At 48.5% G+C, this 23283-nt stretch overlaps 1 protein-coding gene across 3 annotated transcripts in view; it reads right to left on the bottom strand.

The window, feature by feature from the left end:
* Positions 1 to 23283, bottom strand: part of LOC135056097 (E3 ubiquitin/ISG15 ligase TRIM25-like) — a 152277-nt gene that overhangs the window by 40257 nt on the left and 88737 nt on the right. For all 3 annotated transcript variants that reach the window (XM_063960850.1, XM_063960849.1, XM_063960848.1), the window contains exon 5: positions 2250 to 2324. In XM_063960850.1, the coding sequence (XP_063816920.1) occupies positions 2250 to 2324 (75 nt within the window). The remainder of the gene's footprint in view (positions 1 to 2249; positions 2325 to 23283) is intronic.

A 23283-nucleotide genomic window follows, 5' to 3' on the forward strand; every position in this document is an offset into this window, starting at 1 on the left:
GCGGCCTAGTCAGGTGACTAGTGGGTATTCGTCAATACCACACAGGTGTGGTAAGGCAGTGTGTTGGCGCATACAGAGCAGAACCGTGGTTCCAAACGCCACGGCAGGTTAGGAGTTTGGTGGTGGCACCATAAACCCGCCCACAGCGCAGTGGGTGGAGTCAGTAACAGGCGGTTACTGACGGTAAGCGGGAATCCCCTATGTGGCCAGGTCCTGTGTGACCTAACCTTCCATTCTGTGCACTGGGAATGGGACGCGGAAGCGGTGAGTGCTTTCGTACGGAACCGTCCTGTCACAGATATATATATATATATATATATATTATAATTATATGAGCATCATAACTTAAAGCGCTATGGAATATGCTGGCGTTATAGATTAATTAAAAAATAATCAGAAAGTACTGTCACTTCCATATACAAGCAGAACCTTTGCACTTTGGTCTGGAGCACTGAGGTTTGTGTTAACACTGTCCAAGGAGCTGAATCATGTGTTGCTCATTCTTTTTCACCCACAGGTTCTTCATGTATGACTTTTGTTTACACGAGATTAGGTTGATCACATATTAGGACTGGGTGAGAACAAGATAATTGTTTTTTAATGGATGTGTAAAAAGACAGATTTGAAATAGGGATAGTTTCTGTTTTACATGACTGCAAGACAAACTCAATGTGAGTTTTAGGTACATGCAATTGCGGTCGAATTGCCGAAAATGTCAAAAAACGGGTCATTTTCGACACAAAAAAACCTGTCGAATTTGATTCGACAATGCAATACAGTACTTTTCGACAAAAAAACTGCAGTTTCATTTTCGACTTTTGGCAATTCGACTTTTTTTAAATTCGACATGTCTGCAATGTTAAAATGCGGCTTTTCGACAAAAAGATATTCAATTGAAGAATGTCGATTCGACAACAGTGCTTTTCGGCAGTCATTTCGTCAATTTCATTCCGCCTCATTTTCCTGTCGTGATCTAATAATTTTTTTTAAAAACATGAATTTTTTGTGCTTTTTTTTTTTTTTATTGCTAATAGCATATCTATTTATATTAGAAGGGATTATCTACTTGGTTTGTCCTTAGGAGCCACAAGTATTATTTAATCGATTTTTTAAAAGAATATTTTTTTTTTTTTACTAACTACAATAATATGGAGAGATCAGTGCATGTTTTTAGGTTGGAAGGGGTGTGAAAGTGTTAAAATGCCTGAAAAAAAATGCGTGGGGTCCCCCCTCCTAAGTATAACCAGCCTCGGGCTCTTTGAGCCGGTCCTGGTTGTAAAAATACGGGGGGGAAAAATGACAGGGCTTCCCCCGTATTTTAACAACCAGCACCGGGCTCTGCGTCCGGTCCTGGTACAAAAAATACGGGGGACAAAAGACGTAGGGGTCCCCCGTATTTTTCACACCAGCACCGGGCTCCACTTTTATATAGGTCCCTGTGGCCGTGGCATTAAATCCCCAACTAGTCACCCCTGGCCGGGGTACCTGGAGAAGTGGGGACCCCTTAAATCAAGGGGTGTCCCCCCCTCCAGCCACCCAAGGGCCAGGGGTGAAGCCCGAGGCTGTCCCCCCCATCCAAGGGTGGCGGATGGGGGGCTGATAGCCATGTGTAAAAAAAAAAGAATATTGTTCTTTGTAGCAGAACTACAAGTCCCAGCAAGCCTCCCCCGCAAGCTGGTACTTGGAGAACCACAAGTACCAGCATGCGGGGGGGGGGGGGGAACGGGGGGGGGAACGGGCCCGCTGGTACCTGTAGTCCTACTACAAAAAAACAAAACAAAAAAAAAACCGTACACACACCGTGACAGTATAACTTTATTACATACATGCACACCTACATACATACGTACCCCTGTCATTTACCCCCCCCCCCCCCGTATTTTTACAACCAGGACCAGCTCAAAGAGCCGAGGCTGGTTATGCTTAGGAGGGGGGACCCCACGCAATTTTTTTCACGATTTTTTGAACACTTTTGTGCCGTCCATGAAGTCGAATCCAGGCCGCCCACTATTCGTCAATTGGTCCGTTTTTCGACAGCGGGACTGTCGAATCCGTTATTTATTGATTATGTCGATTTCGGGTCCCGGCGGGAGGGTTTCGACTGACGAATTGTGTCGAATTCAAAAACGGTCGAATTCCAACAGGAATTCGACCTCAATTGCATATACCCCTTAGACAGAGGATTCATTAGCTACAATCTGGAGAAAAATTAGCCACCAATTTGACAATATTTTATATTTTTTTCCTACCTGTTGCCGCAGCTAGATCTGCTTCATGGATTTTCTTTGTCGGAGTAGCCTGGGGTCTTGATTCTGGTGTTTCCACTATACAAAAAAGGCAGATAATAAAGGTTTACCTCTCTTTGTGGACAACAGAGAAAAACGTTGATTCACTGTAGTCAGAATAGTTATTCAGCAACACAAGCTATCACAGGAAGGTGACAGCATCCAATATGCAAAATTGTGAAGGAATATTCCCTGACATCCAAGAAACACGGAGAAAGTAGCCTCTGTATACTAACAACATATTGAAAAGAAATTTCTCTAACGTCCTAGTGGATGCTGGGGACTCCGTCAGGACCATGGGGAATAGCGGGCTCCGCAGGAGACAGGGCACATCTAAAAAGCTTTTTAGGTCACATGGTGTGTACTGGCTCCTCCCCCTATGACCCTCCTCCAAGCCTCAGTTAGGTTTTTGTGCCCGTCCGAGAAGGGTGCAAACTGGATGGCTCTCTTAAGGAGCTATTTAGTAAAGTTTTTTTTTAGGTTTCTAATCAGTGATTCCTGCTGGCGACAGGATCACTGCAACGAGGGACTTAGGGGAGAGACTGGCAACTCACCTGCGTGCAGGAGGATTGAAGTCTTAGGCTACTGGACACTGAGCTCCAGAGGGAGTCGGAACACAGGTCAGCCTGGGGTTCGTCCCGGAGCCGCGCCGCCGATCCCCCTTACAGACGCTGAAGAAAGACGGCGGAACGGAGGTCCGGAAACAGGCGGCAGAAGACTTCACAGTCTTCAGAGAGGTAGCGCACAGCACTGCAGCTGTGCGCCATTGTTGTCACACGGCTCACTGACACGGTCACGGAGGGTGCAGGGCGCTGCTGGGGGCGCCCTGGGCAGCAATATAAATACCTATTTGGCAAATAAATACATCACATATAGCCATTAAGGCTATATGTATGTATTTTAACCCAGGCCAGTTATTAAAAAACCGGGAGGAAAAGCCCGCCGAAAAGGGGGCGGAGCTTATTCTCCTCAGCACTCAGCGCCATTTTCCTGATCAGCTCCGCTGGTGAGGAAGGCTCCCACTCTCCCCTGCACTGCACTACAGAAACAGGGTTAAAAGAGAAGGGGGGCATAAATTGGCGATATAATGATATATTAAGAGCGCATATATAGAAACAACACCTTCTAGGGTTGTTATATACATTATAGCGCTTTTGGTGTGTGCTGGCAAACTCTCCCTCTGTCTCCCCAAAGGGCTAGTGGGTCCTGTCCTCTATCAGAGCATTCCCTGTGTGTGTGCTGTATGTCGGTACGTGTGTGTCGACATGTATGAGGAAAATGTTGGTGAGGAGGCGGAGCAAATTGCCTGTAATGTTGATGTCACTCTCTAGGGAGTCGACACCGGAATGGATGGTCTACTTATGGAATTACGTGATAATGTCAAACGCCCATTTACCTCAGTCGGTCGACAGACACAGACATGGACACTGACCCCAGTGTCGACGGTGAAGAAACATACGTAATTTTCCTTTAGGGCCACGAGTTACATGTTAAGGGCAATGAAGGAGCTGTTACATATTTCTGATACTACAAGTACCACAAATAAGGGTATTTTGTAGGGTGTGAATAAACTACTTGTAGTTTTGCCTGAATCAGATAAATTAAATGAAGTGTGTGATGATACGTGGGGTTCCTCCGATAGAAAGTTATGGGCGGTATACCCTTTCCCGCCAGAAGTAAGGGCGAGTTGGGAAACACACCTTAGGGTGGATAAGGCGCTCACACGCTTATAAAAACATGGCGTTACCGTCTCTAGATACGGCCGCCCTCAAGAAGCCAGCTGATAGGAAGCTGAAAAATATCATGACAGTATATACACACATACTGGTGTTATACTACGACCAGCAATCGCCTCAGCCTGGATGTGCAGCGCTGAGGGGGCTTGGTCGGATTTCCTGACTGAAAATTTTGATACTCTTGACAGGGACAAGATTTTATTGACTATAGAGCATTTTAAGGATGCATTTCTATATATGCGTGATGCGCAGAGGGATATTTGCATTCTGGCATCAAGAGTAAATGTGATTTACATATCTGCCAGACGAAGACACGACAGTGGTCAGGTGAGGCAGATTCCAGACGGCATGTGGAAGTATTGCCGTATAAAGGGGCGGTCCATCGGACCTGGTGGCCATGGCAACAGCTGAAAAATCCACTTTTTGTTACCCCGAATCACATATCGGCAAAAAAGGACACAGTCTTTTCAGTCTCAGTCCTTTCGTCCCCATAGGGGCAGGCGGGCAAAGGCCAGTCATATCTGCCCAGGGGTAGAGGAAAGGGAAGAAGACTGCAGCAAGCAGCCCATTCCCAGGAACAGAAGCCCCTCACAGCTTCTGCCAAGTCCGCAGCATAACGCTGGGGCCGTACAAGCGGACTCAGGTGCGGTAGGGGGTCATCTCAAGAGTTTCAGTACGCAGGGGGCTCACTCGCAAGGGAACTCCGGGATCCTACATGTAGTATCCCAGGTGTACATTGGAAATTCGAGACATCTCCCCCTCACACAATTCACAGGCTGTATTCCCAGCAGGTGATAATCAAAGTACCCCTCTTACAACATGGAAGGGGGTAGTATCCCACACTATATTGTGGTACTGAAGCCAACCGGCTCGGTGAGATCTGAAATATTTGAACACTTACATACAAGCGTTCAAATCAAGATGGAGTCACTCAGAGCAGTGATAGCGAACCAGGAAGAAGGGGACGATATGGTGTCACTGGATATCAGGGACGCTTACCTACAGGTCCAAATTTGCCCTTCTCACCAAGGGTACTTCAGGTTCCTGGTACAGAACTGTCACTATCAGTTCAGACGCTGCCGTTTGGGTTGTCCACGGCGCCCCGGGTCCTTACCAAGGTAATGGCCGGAATGATGATTTTTCTTAAAAGGAAACATGGACGCTTTCCTGATAAGGGCAAGGTCCAGAGAACAGTTGGAGGTCGGAGTAGCACTATCTTAAGTAGTTCTACGTCAGCACGAGTGGATTCTAAATATTCCAAAATCGCAGCTTTTTCCGATGACACGTCTACTGTTCATAGGGATGATTCTGGACACAGTCCAGAAAAACGTGTTTCTCCCAGTGGAGAAAGCCAGGGAGTTCTCCGAGCTAATCGGGATCCTCCTAAAACCAGGAAAAGTGTCAGTGCATCATTGCACAAGAGTCCTGGTAAAAATGGTGGCTTATTACGAAGCAATTCCATTCGGCAGATTTCCCGCAAGAACTCTTCGGTGGGATCTGCTGGACAAATGGTCCGGATCGCATCCTCAGATGCATCAGCGGATAACCCTATATCCAAGGACAAGGGTGTCTCTCCTGTGGTGATTACAGAGTGCTCATCTTCTAGAGGGCAGCAGATTTGGCATTCAGGATTGGATGCCGGTGACCACGGAGGCCAGCCTGAGAGGCTGGAGAACAGTCACACAGGGAAAAAATTTCCAGGGAAGTGTGATTAAGTCTGGAGAATTCTCTCTGCATAAATAAGCTTAGAGCAAATTTATAAGGCTCTAAACTTAGCAAGACCTCTGCTTCAAGGTCAGCCGGTATTGATCCAGTGGGATAACATCACGGCAGTCGCCCACGTAAACAGAAAGGGCGGCACAAGAAGCAGGAGGGCAGTGACAAAACTGCAAGGATTTTTCGCTAGGCGGAAAATCATGTGATAGCACTGTCAGCAGTGTTCTTTCCGGGAGTGGACGACTGGGAAGCAGACTTCCTCAGCAGGCATGACCTCCACCCGGGAGAGTGGAAACTTCATAGGGAAGTTTTTCAGCATGATTGTGGACCGTTGGCAAAGACCAAAGGTGGACATGATAGCGTCCCGCCCGAAAAACGGGACAGGTATTCCGCCAGGTCATGAGACCTTCAGGCGATAGCTGTGGATGTTCTGGTAACACCGTGGGTGTACCAGTCAGTGTATGGGTTCCCTCCTCTGTTTCTCATAACCAAGGTATTGAGAATTATAAGACATAGAGGAGTATGAACTATACTAGTGGCTCCGGATGGGCCAAGAGGGACTTGGTACCCGGAGCTTCAAGAGATGCTCACAGAGGACTAAGGGCCTGGGGAGCTAAGAAGGGACTTGCTTCAGCAAGTACCATGTCTTTTCCAAGAATTACCGCGGCTGCGTTTGACGGCATGGCGGTTGAATACCGGATTCTGAAGGGAAAAAGGCATTCCATAAGAGGTCATACCTACCTTGGTCAAAGCCAGGAAGGAGGTGACCGCACAACGTCATCACCACATGTGGTGAAAATATGTTGCGTGGGTAAGGCCAGGAAGGCTCCACGAAGGAAATTCAACTAGGTCGATTCTGCACTTCCTGAAAACAGGAGTGTTTTGAGTCTCAAATTGGGGTTCATTAAGATTTAAATTTCGGCCCTGTAGATTTTCTTCCAGAAAAAATTGACTTCAGTTCCTGAAGTCCAGATTGTAAAGGGTGTATTCCATATACAGTTCTTTTGTGCCTCTAGGGGCACCGTGAGATCTCAACATAGTGTTGGGATTCCTTAAAATCATATTGGTTTGAACCGCTCAAATCTGTGGATTTGAAATATCTCGCATGGAAAGTGACCATGCTGTTGACCAATATCTCACATGGAAAGTGACCATGTTGTTAGTCCTGGCCTCGGCCAGGCGATTGTCAAAAAGAATGGGCGGTTTTGTTTTACAAAAGCCCATATTAGAATTTTTCCATTTGAACAGGGCAGAACTGGGACTCGTCTCCAGTTTCTTCCTAAGGGGGTGTCAGCGTTGTCACCTGAAACAACCTATTGTGGTGCCTGCGGCTACTGGGGACTTGGAGGACTCCAAGTTACTAGACGTTGTCAGGGCCCTAAATATATATATATATATATATATATATATATATATATATATATATATATATATATATATATATATATATATATATATATATATATAGTTAGGACGGCTGGAGTCAGAAAGTCTGACTTGCTGTTTATATTGTATGCACCCAACGAGCTGGGTGCTCCTGCTTCTAAGCAGTCTATTGCACGCTAGATTTGTAGTACAATTCAGCTTGCACATTCTGTGGCAGGCCTGCCACAGCCGAAATATGTAGATGCCCATTCCACAAGGAAGGTGGCCTCATCCTGGGCGGCTGCCCGAGGAGTCTCGGCATTATAACTTTGCCGAGCAGCTACGTGGTCAGGGGAGAACACGTTTGTAAAATTTTACAAATTTGATACTCTGGCTAAAGAGGACCTGGAGTTCTCTCATTCGGTGCTGCAGAGTCATCCGCACTCTCCCGCCCGTTTGGGAGCTTTGGTATAATCCCCATGGTCCTGACGGAGTCCCCAGCATCCACTAGGACGTTAGAGAAAATAAGAATTTACTTACCGATAATTCTATTTCTCGTAGTCCGTAGTGGATGCTGGGCGCCCATCCCAAGTGCGGATTGTCTGCAATGCTTGTACATAGTTATTGTTACAAAAATCGGGTTATTACTATTGTTGTGAGCCATTTTTTCAGAGGCTACTTCGTTTTGTTATCATACTGTTAACTGGGTTCAGATCACAAGTTGTACGGTGTGATTGGTGTGGCTGGTATGAGTCTTACCCGGGATTCAAGATCCTTCCTTATTGTGTACGCTCGTCCGGGCACAGTACCTAACTGAGGCTTGGAGGAGGGTCATAGGGGGAGGAGCCAGTACACACCATGTGACCTAAAAAGCTTTTTAGATGTGCCCTGTCTCCTGCGGAGCCCGCTATTCCCCATGGTCCTGACGGAGTCCCCAGCATCCACTACGGACTACGAGAAATAGAATTATCGGTAAGTAAATTCTTATTATTTGTTTATGTCTAGCTTATTTTACAAAACAAGCCAGATACAATTAAATACAACTATAATTTAGTTAACACAAATTAATATACTGGAGCAAAGGTAGCTAGATGACAGAAAATGTTTAGGGTAGTGGAGAGGAGGCCAGCTATATTGTACTTGCAGTCCCACAGCAGCTGGAGAGCCACAAGTTGCATACTGGAGTGCAAAAGTATAATAGTGGTGTACTAGCAGATACCATAGTTGCTAACTGTCCTTAATGTAAAATGATCAATTCAAGCTTCTCTAGAGCTTTGTTCCTGGAAATATCCCTACCTCTATATACAGACCAACTGCATTGTATAGTGTCTGTTTCTCTGATGAATAAATAATACATTCTCATTTTCTATTTTTATATCCGATAGTTTAGAAGTTAAAATATAAAATCGATCAAGAATGATGATTCATATATTAGAACGATGCTCCGTAAACATGCAATGTGAGAAATGTAGCATATAGAAGACCCACCTGGAAGATGCATAACTGTAGCAGACAGAGATCCACCTGGTTAACACATGGGGGGGGAGACACAATCCATTTAATTTGGGGCAAAAAAATTGCCCGCAGAAAACATCCGGCTTCCGCAATTTTTTTTTTCATTTCAGGCTATCCGATTAGGTCGGTTGTCCAAAGAAAAAGAAAAAATTATAACAAAAACACACAGGTTCAGTGAAACGCGTGTTTTTGCGTTTGGGCCCCCAAAAAGTCGACGCTTATCGGGGATTTAATTTCACCTGACTGAGGCAGGTGAAACAAAATCCCAGATAAGCCGTGGCTCGCGCCGGCTTTTCGGGGACAATAGGATAGCCCCCACCGATACAATAAATCTATACAATAAATGATCGTGGGTAATTGGATACCCAGATTCAATATGATTTACCAGGGTCCGGGATGCCGGCTGTCAATATACCGACGGCGTCATCCCGGCCATCAGTACGCCAGCAGCAGGGCGAGCACAAAGAGTCCCACTGCGGGTTTGCTACTTTTGCCGTGGTGCGAGCTCGGTGGCTCACCACAGAATCTATTCCCAATCGTAGGGTGTCGTGGACACCCACGAGTGGGAATAGTCCTGTAATGCAGTTATTCCGGCTGGCGGCATTGCCAGCTATCGGGATTCCAGCGCTGGTATCCTGACCGCCAGGATCCCAACAGTCGGCAAATTAAACGGATCCCGGATACCCCCCATGGTGTGACTGTAGCACACAGAGGTCAAATTCTAACATGCACGGCAAGCTTTATAGGCAACTACTCAACAGCGCATGAGAGGAAAATAATAAGATTTTACTCACCGGTAAATCTATTTCTCGTAGTCCGTAGTGGATGCTGGGAACTCCGTAAGGACCATGGGGAATAGACGGCTCCGCAGGAGACTGGGCACATCTAAAGAAAGATTTAGGACTATCTGGTGTGCACTGGCTCCTCCCCCTATGACCCTCCTCCAAGCCTCAGTTAGGACACTGTGCCCGGAAGAGCTGACACAATAAGGAAGGATTTTGAATCCCGGGTAAGACTCATACCAGCCACACCAAATAACTCGTGATAGGAACCCCGGTTAACAGTATGATAACAAATGGAGCCTCTGAACAGATGGCTCGCCATAACAACCCGATTTTTGTAACAATAACTTTGTACAAGTATTGCAGACAATCCGCACTAGGGATGGGCGCCCAGCATCCACTACGGACTACGAGAAATAGATTTACCGGTGAGTAAAATCTTATTTTCTCTGACGTCCTAGTGGATGCTGAGAACTCCGTAAGGACCATGGGGATTATACCAAAGCTCCCAAACGGGCGGGAGAGTGCGGATGACTCTGCAGCACCGAATGAGAGAACTCAAGGTCCTCCACAGCCAGGGTATCAATTTTGTAGAATTTTGCAAACGTGTTTGCCCCCGACCAAGTAGCAGCTCGGCCAAGTTGTAAAGCCGAGACCCCTCGGTCAGCCGCCCAAGATGAGCCCCCTTCCTTGTGGAATGGGCTTTTACAGATTTAGGCTGCGGTAGTCCACCGCAGAATGCGCAAGCTGAATAGTGCTACAAATCCAGCGCGCTATAGTCTGCTTAGAAGCAGGAGCACCCAGCTTGTTGGGTGCATCCAGGATAAACAGCGAGTCAGTTTTCCTGACTCCAGCCGTCCTGGAAATATAAATTTTCAGGGCCCTGACTACGTCCAGTAACTTGGAATCCTCCAAGTCCCTAGTAGCCGCAGGCACCACAATAGGTTGGTTCAAGTGAAAGACTGATACCACCTTCGGGAGAAAGTGAGGACGAGTCCTCAACTCTGCCCTATCCATATGGAAAGTCAGGTAAGGGCTTTTTCATGACAAAGCCGCCAATTCTGACACATGCCTGGCCGAAGCCAGAGCCAACACATGACCACTTTTCATGTGAGATATTTCAAATCCACGGTTTTAAGTGGCTCAAACCAATGTGATTCCAGGAACTCCAAAACCACATTGAGATCCCAAGGTGCCACTGGGGCACAAAAAAGGGGCTGAATATGCAGCACTCCCTTACAACGTCTGAACTTCAGGCTGACATCCTTCCTGGCTTTGATCAGGATAAGAATGACTTCCTCCGGAATACCTTTTTCACTCCGGATCCGGCGTTCAACCGCCATGCCGTCAACGCAGCCGCGGTAAGTCTTTTAACAGACAGGGCCCCTGCTGCAGCAGATCCTGTCTGAGTGGCAGAGGCCATGGGTCCTCTGAGATCATCTCTTGAAGTTCCTGGTACCAAGCCCTTCTTGGCCAATCCGGAACAATGAGTATAGTTCTTACTCCTCTTTTTCTTATTATCCTCAGTACCTTGGGTATGAGAGGGAGAGGAGGGAACACATAAACAGACTGGTACACCCGTGGTGTCACTAGAGCGTCCACAGCGATCGCCTGAGGTTCTCTTGACCTGGCGCAATATCTTTTTTTTTTTTTTTTTTTTTATTGAGGCGGGACGCCATCATGTCCACCTGTGGTCTTTCCCAACGGTTTACCAGCATTTGGAAGACTTCTGGATGAAGTCCCTATTCTCCCGGGTGGAGTCTGCTGCGGAAGTCTGCTTCCCAGTTGTCCACTCCCGGAATGAACACTGCTGCCAGTGCTACCCCATGATTTTCCGCCCAACGGGGAATCCTTGTGGCTTCTGCCATTGCCCTCCTGCTTCTTGTGCCGCCCTGCCTGTTTACATGGGCTAGCACCGTGATGTTGTCTGATTGGATCAGTACGGCTGGTTTTGAAGCAGGGGCCTTGTTTGGGTTAGGGCCTTGTAAATGGCTCTTAGCTCCAGAAAATTTATGTGAAGTGAAATCTCCTGTTTTGACCACAGTCCTTGGAATTTCACTCCCTGTGTGACTGCACCCCAGCCCCGAAGGCTGGCATCCGTGGTCACCAGGACCCAGTCCTGTATTCCGAATCTGCGGCTCTCTAGTAGATGAGCCCTCTGCAGCCACCACCGCAGCGACACCCTGGTTCTCGCCGACCGGGTTATCCGCTGCTGTATCTGGAGATGGGACCCGGACCATTTGTCCAACAGGTCCCACTGGAAATTCCTTGCGTGGAACTTTCCTAATGGAATTGCTTCGTACGAAGCTACCATTTTTCCCAGGACTCGTGTGCATTGATGTACCGACACCTGTCCCGGTCTTAGGAGGTTTCTGACTAGAGATGGAGTATCATCATTTCGGTCATTACCATGGTAAAGACCCTCGGTGCCGTGGATAATCCAAACGGCAGCGTCTGGAACTGATAGTGACAGTCCTGTACCACAACCTTGAGGTACTCCTGGTGAGGAGGGCAAATGGGGACATGCAGGTAAGTATCCTTGATGTCCAGAGAGACCCTGTAATCCCCCTCGTCCAGGTTCGCAATAATCGCCCTGAGCGATTCCATCTTGAACTCGAATCTTTTGTTATATGTGTTCAAGGATTTTAAATTTAAGATGGGTCTCACCGAACCGTCCGGTTTCGGTACCACAAACATTGTGGAAAAGTAACCCTTTTCCTGTTGAAGGAGGGGTACCTTGATAATCACTTGCTGTGAATACCGTTTTTGGATAGCCACCAACACTGCCTCCCTGGCAGAGGGAGTTGCCGGTAAGGCAGATTTTAGGAAACGGCGGGGGGGAGACGTCTCGAATTTCAGCCTGTACCCCTGAGACACTGTTTGAAGAACCCAGGGATCCACCTGTGAGAGAGCCCACTGTGCGCTGAATCTCTGAGAGGGGCCCCCACCGTACCCGGGTCCGCCTGAGCAGCCCCAGCGTCATGCTGTGGACTTACCGGACGCAGGGGAGGACTTCTGCTCTTGGGAACTAGCTGTGTGCTGCAGCTTTTTCCCTCTACCTTTTCCTCTTGGCAGAAAAGATGAGCCTCTAGTCCTCTACTTTTCTGGGGCCGAAGGGACTGTACCTGATACTACAGTGCTTACTTTTGCTGTGGGGTAGCTTGTGGCAAAAGTTTTGATTTCCCAGCCGTAGCTGTGGAAACGAGGTCTGAAAGACTATCCCCAAACAGTTCCACCCCCTTATAGGGCAAACTGCCATGTGCCGTTTTGAATCGGCATCGCCCGACCATTGCCGAGTCCATAACCCCCGTCTGGCGGCAATGGTTTTACATATCGCTTATTAGTGATGCCAGTCGGCAAATATCCCTCTGTGCATCACGCATGTATAAGACAGCGTCTTTTATATGCTCTATTTTCAGCAAAATATTGTCCCTATCTATAGTATAAATATTATCCGACAGGGAATCTGACCACGCAGCTGCCGCACTGCACATCCATGCCGAGGCAATAGCAGGTCTCAATATAATGCCCGTGTGTGTGTATATAGCTTTAAGGGTAGTTTTCTGCTTTCTATCAGCAGGTACTTCAGGGCGGCCGTATCCGGAGACGGTAGTGCCACCTTTTTTAATAAGCGTGTAACCGCTTTATCTACCCTAGGGGGTATTTCCCAACGTGACCTATCCTCTGGCGGAAAAGGGTACGCTGCGTAGAAATTATCAATTTCTTATCGGGGGAAGTCCACGCTTCCTCACACACCTCATATCAATTCCTCAGATGCAGGAAAACTACTGGTAGTTTTCTGTCACCAAACATAATACCCTTTTTTGTGGTACCTGGGGTATTATCAGAAATGTGTAATACATTTTTCATTGCCTCAATCATGTAACGGGTGGCCCTATTGGAAGGTACACTAGTCTCATCGTCGTCGACACTGGAGTCGGTATCCGTGTCAACATCTGTGTCTGCCATCTGAGGTAGCGGGCGTTTTAGAGCCCCTGATGACATTTGAGACGCTTGGACAGGCACAAGCTGAGCAGCCGGCTGTCCTATGTCGTCAAACCTTTTATGTAAGGAGTTGACACTGTCACGTAATTCCTTCCATAAGTCCATCCACACCGGTGTCGACCCCGCAAGGGGGTGACATCCCATTCACAGGCATTTGCTCCGCCTCCACATCATTATCCTCATCATACATGTCGACACAGCAGTACAGACACACAGCACACACACAGGGAATGCTCTGACAGAGGACAGGACCCCACAAAGCCCTTTGGGGAGACAGAGGGAGAGTATGCCAGCACACACCAGAGCGCTATATACGACAGGGATATCACTATACAGAGTGTTTTTCCCTTATAGCTGCATAATATATTTATACTGCGCCTAATTTGTGCCCCCCCTCTCTTTTTAACCCTTTTCTGTAGTGCAGGACTGCAGGGGAGAGCCAGGGAGCGATCCCTCCAGCGGGGCTGTGAGGGAAAATGGCGCCAGTGTGCTGAGGGAGATGGCTCCGCCCCTTTTTCGGCGGGCTTTCTCCCGCTATTGTAAAAGTTCTGGCAGGGGTTAATAAACACCTATATAGCCCCTGGGGCTATATATGGTGTCAGTTCGCCAGCCAAGGTGTTAATATTGCTGCTCAGGGCGCCCCCCCCCAGCGCCCTGCACCCATCAGTGACCGCAGTGTGTGGTGTGCATGAGGAGCAATGGCGCACAGCTGCAGTGCTGTGCGCTACCTTGGAGAAGACAGAAGTCTTCAGCCGCCGATTTTCCGGACCACCTTCTTGCTTCTGGCTCTGTAAGGGGGGCGGCGGCGCGGCTCTGGGAACGGACGACGAGGTCGGGTCCTGTGTTCGATCCCTCTGGAGCTAATGGTGTCCAGTAGCCCAAGAAGCCCAAGCTACCACCACTTAGGTAGGTTCGCTTCTTCTCCCCTTAGTCCCTCGGTGCAGTGAGCCTGTTGCCAGCAGGTCTCACTGAAAATAAAAAACCTAACATATACTTTCTTCCTAGGAGCTCAGGAGAGCCCCTAGTGTGCATCCAGCTCAGCCGGGCACAGAAATCTAACTGAGGCTTGGAGGAGGGTCATAGGGGGAGGAGCCAGTGCACACCAGATAGTCCTAAATCTTTCTTTAGATGTGCCCAGTCTCCTGCGGAGCCGTCTATTCCCCATGGTCCTTACGGAGTTCCCAGCATCCACTAGGACGTCAGAGAAAATAAGAATTTACTCACCGGTAATTCTATTTCTCGTAGTCCGTAGTGGATGCTGGGGACTCCGTCAGGACCATGGGGAACAGCGGCTCCGCAGGAGACAGGGCACAAAATTTAAAAGTCTGACCACTAGGTGGTGTGCACTGGCTCCTCCCCCCATGACCCTCCTCCAAGCCTCAGTCAGGATACTGTGCCCGGACGAGCGTACACAATAAGGAAGGATATTGAATCCCGGGTAAGACTCATACCAGCCACACCAATCACACTGTACAACTTGTGATCTGAACCCAGTTAACAGTATGATAACCGAAAAGAGCCTCTTAAACTAAGGCTCCCAACAATAATAACCCGATTTTTGTAACAATAACTATGTACAAGTATTGCAGACAATCCGCACTTGGGATGGGCGCCCAGCATCCACTACGGACTACGAGAAATAGAATTACCGGTGAGTAAATTCTTATTTTCTCTGATGTCCTAAGTGGATGCTGGGGACTCCGTCAGGACCATGGGGATTATACCAAAGCTCCCAAACGGGCGGGAGAGTGCGGATGACTCTGCAGCACCGAATGAGAGAACTCCAGGTCCTCCTTAGCCAGGGTATCAAATTTGTAGAATTTTACAAACGTGTTCTCCCCTGACCACGTAGCTGCTCGGCAGAGTTGTAATGCCGAGACCCCTCGGGCAGCCGCCCAAGATGAGCCCACCTTCCTTGTGGAGTGGGCATTGACAGATTTAGGCTGTGGCAGGCCTGCCACAGAATGTGCAAGTTGAATTGTGCTACAAATCCAACGAGCAATCGTCTGCTTAGACGCAGGAGCACCCAGCTTGTTGGGTGCATACAGTATAAACAGCGAGTCAGACTTCCTGACTCCAGCCGTCCTTGAAATATATATTTTTAATGCTCTGACAACGTCCAGCAACTTGGAGTCCTCCAAATCGCTAGTAGCCGCAGGCACCACAATAGGCTGCTTCAGGTGAAACGCTGATACCACCTTAGGGAGAAACTGAGGACGCGTCCGCAGTTCTGCCCTGTCCGAATGGAAAATCAGATATGGGCTTTTGTACGATAAAGCCGCCAATTCTGACACTCTCCTGGCCGAAGCCAGGGCCAGTAGCATGGTTACTTTCCATGTAAGATATTTCAAATCCACCGATTTGAGTGGCTCAAACCAATGGGATTTGAGAAAATTCAAAACTACATTGAGATCCCACGGTGCCACTGGAGGCACAATCGGGGGCTGTATATGTAGTACTCCTTTTACAAAAGTCTGGACTTCAGGAACTGAAGCCAATTCTTTCTGGAAGAAAATCGACAGGGCCGAAATTTGAACCTTAATGGACCCCAATTTGAGGCCCATAGACAATCCTGTTTGCAGGAAATGTAGGAATCGACCCAGTTGAAATTCCTCCGTCGGGGCCCTCCTGGCCTCACACCACGCAACATATTTTCTCCAAATGCGGTGATAATGTTGTGCAGTCACCTCCTTCCTGGCTTTGACCAGGGTAGGGATGACCTCTTCCGGAATGCCTTTTTCCCTTAGGATCCGGCGTTCAACCGCCATGCCGTCAAACGCAGCCGCGGTAAGTCTTGGAATAGACACGGTCCCTGCTGAAGCAGGTCCCTTCTTAGAGGTAGAGGCCACGGATCTTCCGTGAGCATCTCCTGAAGTTCCGGGTACCAAGTCCTTCTTGGCCAGTCCGGAGCCACGAGTATCGTTCTTACTCCCCTTTGCCGTATAATTCTCAGTACCTTGGGTATGAGAGGCAGAGGAGGGAACACATACACTGACTGGTACACCCATGCTGTTACCAGAGCGTCCACAGCTATTGCCTGAGGGTCTCTTGACCTGGCGCAATACCTGTCCAGTTTTTTGTTGAGGCGGGACGCCATCATGTCCACCATTGGTCTTTCCCAATGGACCACAATCATGTGGAAGACTTCTGGATGAAGTCCCCACTCTCCCGGGTGAAGATCGTGTCTGCTGAGGAAGTCTGCTTCCCAGTTGTCCACTCCCGGGATGAACACTGCTGACAGTGCTATCACATGATTTTCTGCCCAGCGAAGAATCCTTGCAGCTTCTGCCATTGCCCTCCTGCTTCTTGTGCCGCCCTGTCTGTTTACGTGGGCGACTGCCGTGATGTTGTCCGACTGGATCAACACCGGCTGACCCTGAAGCAGAGGTTTTGCCAGGCTTAGAGCATTGTAAATTGCTCTTAGTTCCAGTATATTTATGTGAAGAGACGTTTCCAGGCTTGACCACAAGCCCTGGAAGTTTCTTCCCTGTGTGACCGCTCCCCAGCCTCTCAGGCTGGCATCCGTGGTCACTAGGACCCAGTTCTGCGGCCCTCTAACAGATGAGCACTCTGCAACCACCATAGCAGAGACACCCTTGTCCTTGTCGACAAATTTATCCGCTGATGCATCTGCAGATGCGATCCGGACCATTTGTCCAGTAGATCCCACTGAAAAATTCGTGCATGGAATCTGCAGAATGGAATCGCTTCGTAAGAAGCCACCATTTTTCCCAGGACTCTTGTGCATTGATGCACAGACACTTTCCCTGGTTTTAGGAGGTTCCTGACGAGTTCGGATAACTCCCTGGCTTTCTCCTCCGGAAGAAATACCTTTTTCTGAACAGTGTCCAGAATCATCCCTAGGAACAGCAGACGTGTCGTCGGGATCAGTTGGGATTTTGGAAAATTCAGAATCCACCCGTGCTGTTGGAGCACTACTTGGGTTAGTGCTACTCCGACCTCCAGCTGTTCTCTGGACCTTGCCCTTATCAGGAGATCGTCCAAGTAAGGGATAATTAATACGCCTTTTCTTCGAAGAAGGATCATCATTTCGGCCATTACCTTGGTAAAGACCCGGGGTGCCGTGGACAATCCAAACGGCAGTGTCTGAAACTGATAATGACAGTTTTGTACCACGAACCTGAGGTACCCTTGGTGTGAAGGGCAAATTGGGACATGAAGGTAAGCATCCTTGATGTCCAAGGACACCATAAAATCCCCTTCTTCCAGATTCGCTATCACTGCTCTGAGTGACTCCATCTTGAACTTGAATTTTTGTATGTACAGGTTCAGAGATTTCAGATTTAGAATAGGTCTTACCGAGCCGTCCGGCTTCGGTACCACAAATAGCGTGGAGTAATACCCCTTTCCCTGTTGTAAAAGGGGTACCTTGACTATCACCTGCTGAGAATACAGCTTGTGAATGGCTTCCAATACCGTCGCCCTGTCGGAGGGAGACGTTGGCAAAGCAGACTTTAGGAACCGGCGAGGGGGAGACTTCTCGAATTCCAACCTGTAACCCTGAGATACTACCTGCAGGATCCAGGGGTCCACCTTCGAGTGAGCCCACTGTGCGCTGAAATTCTTGAGGCGACCCCCCACCGCCCCTGAGTCCGCTTGTAAGGTCCCAGCGTCATGCTGAGGCCTTTGCAGAAGCCGGGGAGGGCTTCTGGTCCTGGGAAGGAGCTGCTTGCTGCAGTCTCTTACCCTTTCCTTTGCCTCGGGGCAAATATGAATGTCCTTTTGCCCGCTTGTTCTTATAGGAACGAAAGGACTGCGGCTGAAAAGACTGTCTTTTTCTGCTGGGAGGTGACCTGAGGTAAAAAGGTGGATTTCCCGGCTGTTGCCGTGGCCACCAAATCCGATAGACCGACCCCAAATAATTCCTCCCCCTTATACGGCAATACTTCCATATGCCGTTTGGAATCCGCATCACCTGACCACTGTCGCGTCCATAAACTTCTTCTGGCAGATATGGACATCGCACTTACTCTTGATGCCAGAGTGCAAATATCTCTCTGTGCATCTCGCATATAAAGAAATGCATCCTTTAAATGCTCTATAGTCAATAAAATACTGTCCCTATCCAGGGTATCAATATTTTCAGTCAGTGACTCCGACCAAGCCACCCCAGCACTGCACATCCAGGCTGAGGCGATTGCTGGTCGCAGTATAACACCCGTATGTGTGTATATACTTTTTAGTGTATTCTCCAGCCTCCTATCAGCTGGATCCTTGAGGGCGGCCGTCTCTGGAGACGGTAACGCCACTTGTTTTGATAAGCGTGTGAGCGCCTTATCTACCCTAGGGGGTGTTTCCCAGCGCGCCCTAACCTCTGGCGGGAAAGGGTATAATGCCAATAACTTCTTTGAAATTAGCAGTTTTCTATCGGGGGTAACCCACGCTTCATCACACACTTCATTCAACTCCTCTGATTCAGGAAAAAATAAGAATTTACTTACCGATAATTCTATTTCTCGGAGTCCGTAGTGGATGCTGGGGTTCCTGAAAGGACCATGGGGAATAGCGGCTCCGCAGGAGACAGGGCACAAAAAGTAAAGCTTTTCCAGATCAGGTGGTGTGCACTGGCTCCTCCCCCTATGACCCTCCTCCAGACTCCAGTTAGGTACTGTGCCCGGACGAGCGTACACAATAAGGGAGGATTTTGAATCCCGGGTAAGACTCATACCAGCCACACCAATCACACCGTACAACTTGTGATCTAAACCCAGTTAACAGTATGGTAACAGAAGAGCCTCTGAAAGATGGCTCCCTAAACAATAACCCGAATTAGTTAACAATAACTATGTACAAGTATTGCAGATAATCCGCACTTGGGATGGGCGCCCAGCATCCACTACGGACTCCGAGAAATAGAATTATCGGTAAGTAAATTCTTATTTTCTCTATCGTCCTAGTGGATGCTGGGGTTCCTGAAAGGACCATGGGGATTATACCAAAGCTCCCAAACGGGCGGGAGAGTGCGGATGACTCTGCAGCACCGAATGAGAGAACTCCAGGTCCTCCTTTGCCAGGGTATCAAATTTGTAGAATTTTACAAACGTGTTCTCCCCTGACCACGTAGCTGCTCGGCAGAGTTGTAATGCCGAGACCCCTCGGGCAGCCGCCCAAGATGAGCCCACCTTCCTTATGGAATGGGCCTTAACAGATTTAGGTTGTGGCAGGCCTGCCACAGAATGTGCAAGTTGAATTGTGTTACAAATCCAACGAGCAATCGACTGCTTAGAAGCAGGCGCACCCAACTTGTTGGGTGCATACAGTATAAACAGCGAGTCAGATTTTCTGACTCCAGCCGTCCTTGAAATGTATATTTTTAAAGCTCTGACAACGTCCAACAACTTGGAGTCCTCCAAGTCGCTTGTAGCCGCAGGCACTACAATAGGCTGGTTCAGGTGAAACGCTGATACCACCTTAGGGAGAAAATGCGGACGCGTCCGCAGCTCTGCCCTATCCGAATGGAAAATTAAATAAGGGCTTTTATAAGATAAAGCCGCCAGTTCAGATACTCTCCTGGCGGACGCCAGGGCCAGTAACATAGTCACTTTCCATGTGAGATATTTCAAATCCACATTTTTTAGTGGTTCAAACCAATGGGATTTGAGGAAATCTAAAACTACATTTAGATCCCACGGTGCCACCGGAGGCACCACAGGAGGCTGTATATGCAGTACTCCTTTGACAAAAGTCTGGACCTCAGGAACTGAGGCCAATTCTTTTTGGAAGAATATTGACAGGGCCGAAATTTGAACCTTAATAGATCCCAATTTGAGACCCATAGACAATCCTGATTGCAGGAAATGTAGGAAACGACCCAGTTGAAATTCCTCCGTCGGAGCACTCCGATCCTCGCACCACGCAACATATTTCCGCCAAATGCGGTGATAATGCTTCGCGGTGACTTCCTTTCTTGCCTTAATCAAGGTAGGAATGACTTCTTCTGGAATGCCTTTTCCTTTTAGGATCTGGCGTTCAACCGCCATGCCGTCAAACGCAGCCGCGGTAAGTCTTGGAATAGACACGGTCCCTGCTGAAGCAGGTCCTGTCTTAGAGGTAGAGGCCACGGATCGTCCGTGACCATCTCTTGAAGTTCCGGGTACCAAGACCTTCTTGGCCAATCCGGAGCCACTAGTATCGTTCTTACTCCGCTTTGCCGTATGATTCTCAATACCTTTGGTATGAGAGGCAGAGGAGGAAACACATACACCGACTGGTACACCCAAGGTGTTACCAGCGCGTCCACAGCTATTGCCTGCGGATCTCTTGACCTGGCGCAATACCTGTCCAGTTTTTTGTTGAGGCAAGACGCCATCATGTCCACCATTGGTCTTTCCCAACGGTTTATTAGCATGTGGAAAACTTCTGGATGAAGTCCCCACTCTCCCGGGTGAAGATCGTGTCTGCTGAGGAAGTCTGCTTCCCAGTTGTCCACTCCCGGGATGAACACTGCTGACAGTGCTATCACGTGATTCTCCGCCCAGCGAAGGATCCTGGCAGCTTCTGCCATTGCACTCCTGCTTCTTGTGCCGCCCTGTCTGTTTACATGGGCGACTGCCGTGATGTTGTCCGACTGGATCAACACCGGTCTTCCTTGAAGCAGAGGTTCCGCCTGGCTTAGAGCATTGTAGATTGCTCTTAGTTCCAGAATGTTTATGTGAAGAGACTTTTCCAGGCTCGACCACACTCCCTGGAAGTTTCTTCCTTGTGTGACTGCTCTCCAGCCTCTCAGGCTGGCGTCCGTGGTCACCAGGATCCAATCCTGTATGCCGAATCTGCGGCCCTCCAATAGATGAGCCCTCTGCAACCACCACAGAAGAGATACCCTTGTCCTTGGAGACAGGGTTATCCGCAGGTGCATCTGAAGATGCGTGCATTGATGCACAGACACCTTTCCTGGTTTTAGGAGATTCCTGACCAGGTCGGATAACTCCTTGGCTTTTTCCTCGGGAAGAAAAACCTTTTCCTGAACCGTGTCCAGAATCATCCCTAGGAACAGCAGACGAGTTGTCGGCATTAATTTGGATTTTGGAATATTCAGAATCCATCCGTGCTGCTTTAGCACCTCTTGAGATATTGCTAATCCCATCTCTAGCTGTTCTCTGGACCTTGCCCTTATTAGGAGATCGTCCAAGTATGGGATAATTAATACGCCTTTTCTTCGAAGAAGAATCATCATCTCGGCCATTACCTTTGTAAAGACCCGAGGTGCCGTGGACAAACCAAACGGCAGCGTCTGAAACTGATAGTGACAGTTTTGTACAACGAACCTGAGGTACCCCTGGTGTGAGGGGTAAATTGGAACTTGGAGATACGCATCCTTGATGTCCAAGGATACCATAAAGTCCCCTTCTTCCAGGTTCGCTATCACTGCTCTGAGTGACTCCATCTTGAACTTGAACTTCTTTATGTACAGGTTCAAGGACTTCAGATTTAGAATAGGCCTTACCGAGCCATCCGGCTTCGGTACCACAAATAGAGTGGAATAATACCCCTTCCCTTGTTGTAGAAGAGGTACCTTGACTATCACCTGCTGAGAGTACAGCTTGTGAATGGCTTCCAAAACCGTCTCCCTTTCGGAAGGGGACGTTGGTAAAGCAGACTTCAGGAAACGGCGAGGTGGATCCGTCTCTAATTCCAACCTGTACCCCTGAGATATTATCTGCAGGATCCAGGGATCTACCTGCGAGTGAGCCCACTGCGCGCTGTAATTTTTGAGACGACCTCCCACCGTCCCCGAGTCCGCTTGAGAAGCCCCAGCGTCATGCTGAGGCTTTTGTAGAAGCCGGGGAGGGCTTCTGTTCCTGGGAAGGAGCTGCCTGTTGCTGTTTCTTCCCTCGACCTCTGCCTCGTGGCAGATATGAATAGCCCTTTGCTCTCTTATTTTTAAAGGAACGAAAGGGCTGCGGTTGAAAAGTCGGTGCCTTTTTCTGTTGGGGAGTGACTTGAGGTAGAAAGGTGGATTTCCCGGCTGTAGCCGTGGCCACCAAATCTGATAGACCGACTCCAAATAACTCCTCCCCTTTATACGGCAAAACTTCCATATGCCGTTTTGAATCCGCATCGCCTGTCCACTGTCGCGTCCATAAAGCTCTTCTGGCCGAAATGGACATAGCACTTACCCGTGATGCCAGTGTGCAGATATCCCTCTGTGCATCACGCATATAAAGAAATGCATCCTTTATTTGTTCTAACGACAGTAAAATATTGTCCCTGTCCAGGGTATCAATATTTTCAATCAGGGACTCTGACCAAACTACCCCAGCACTGCACATCCAGGCAGTCGCTATAGCTGGTCGTAGTATAACACCTGCATGTGTGTATATACTTTTTTGGATATTTTCCATCCTCCTATCTGATGGATCTTTAAGTGCGGCCGTCTCAGGAGAAGGTAACGCCACTTGTTTTGATAAGCGTGTTAGCGCCTTGTCCACCCTAGGAGGTGTTTCCCAGCGCTCCCTAACCTCTGGCGGGAAAGGGTATAATGCCAATAATTTCTTTGAAATTATCAGCTTTTTATCAGGGGCAACCCACGCTTCATCACACACGTCATTTAATTCTTCTGATTCAGGAAAAACTATAGGTAGTTTTTTTACACCCCACATAATACCCTGTTTAGTGGTACCTGTAGTATCAGCTAAATGTAACGCCTCCTTCATTGCCAAAATCATATAACGTGTGGCCCTACTGGAAAATACGGTTGATTCGTCACCACTGGAATCAGTGCCTGTGTCTGGGTCTGTGTCGACCGACTGAGGCAAAGGGCGTTTTACAGCCCCTGACGGTGTTTGAGGCGCCTGGACAGGCACTAATTGATTGTCCGGCCGCCTCATGTCGTCAAACGACTGCTTTAGCGTGTTGACA

Source organism: Pseudophryne corroboree, chromosome 3, assembly GCF_028390025.1.
Source record: "Pseudophryne corroboree isolate aPseCor3 chromosome 3, aPseCor3.hap2, whole genome shotgun sequence".
NCBI lineage: Eukaryota > Metazoa > Chordata > Amphibia > Anura > Myobatrachidae > Pseudophryne > Pseudophryne corroboree.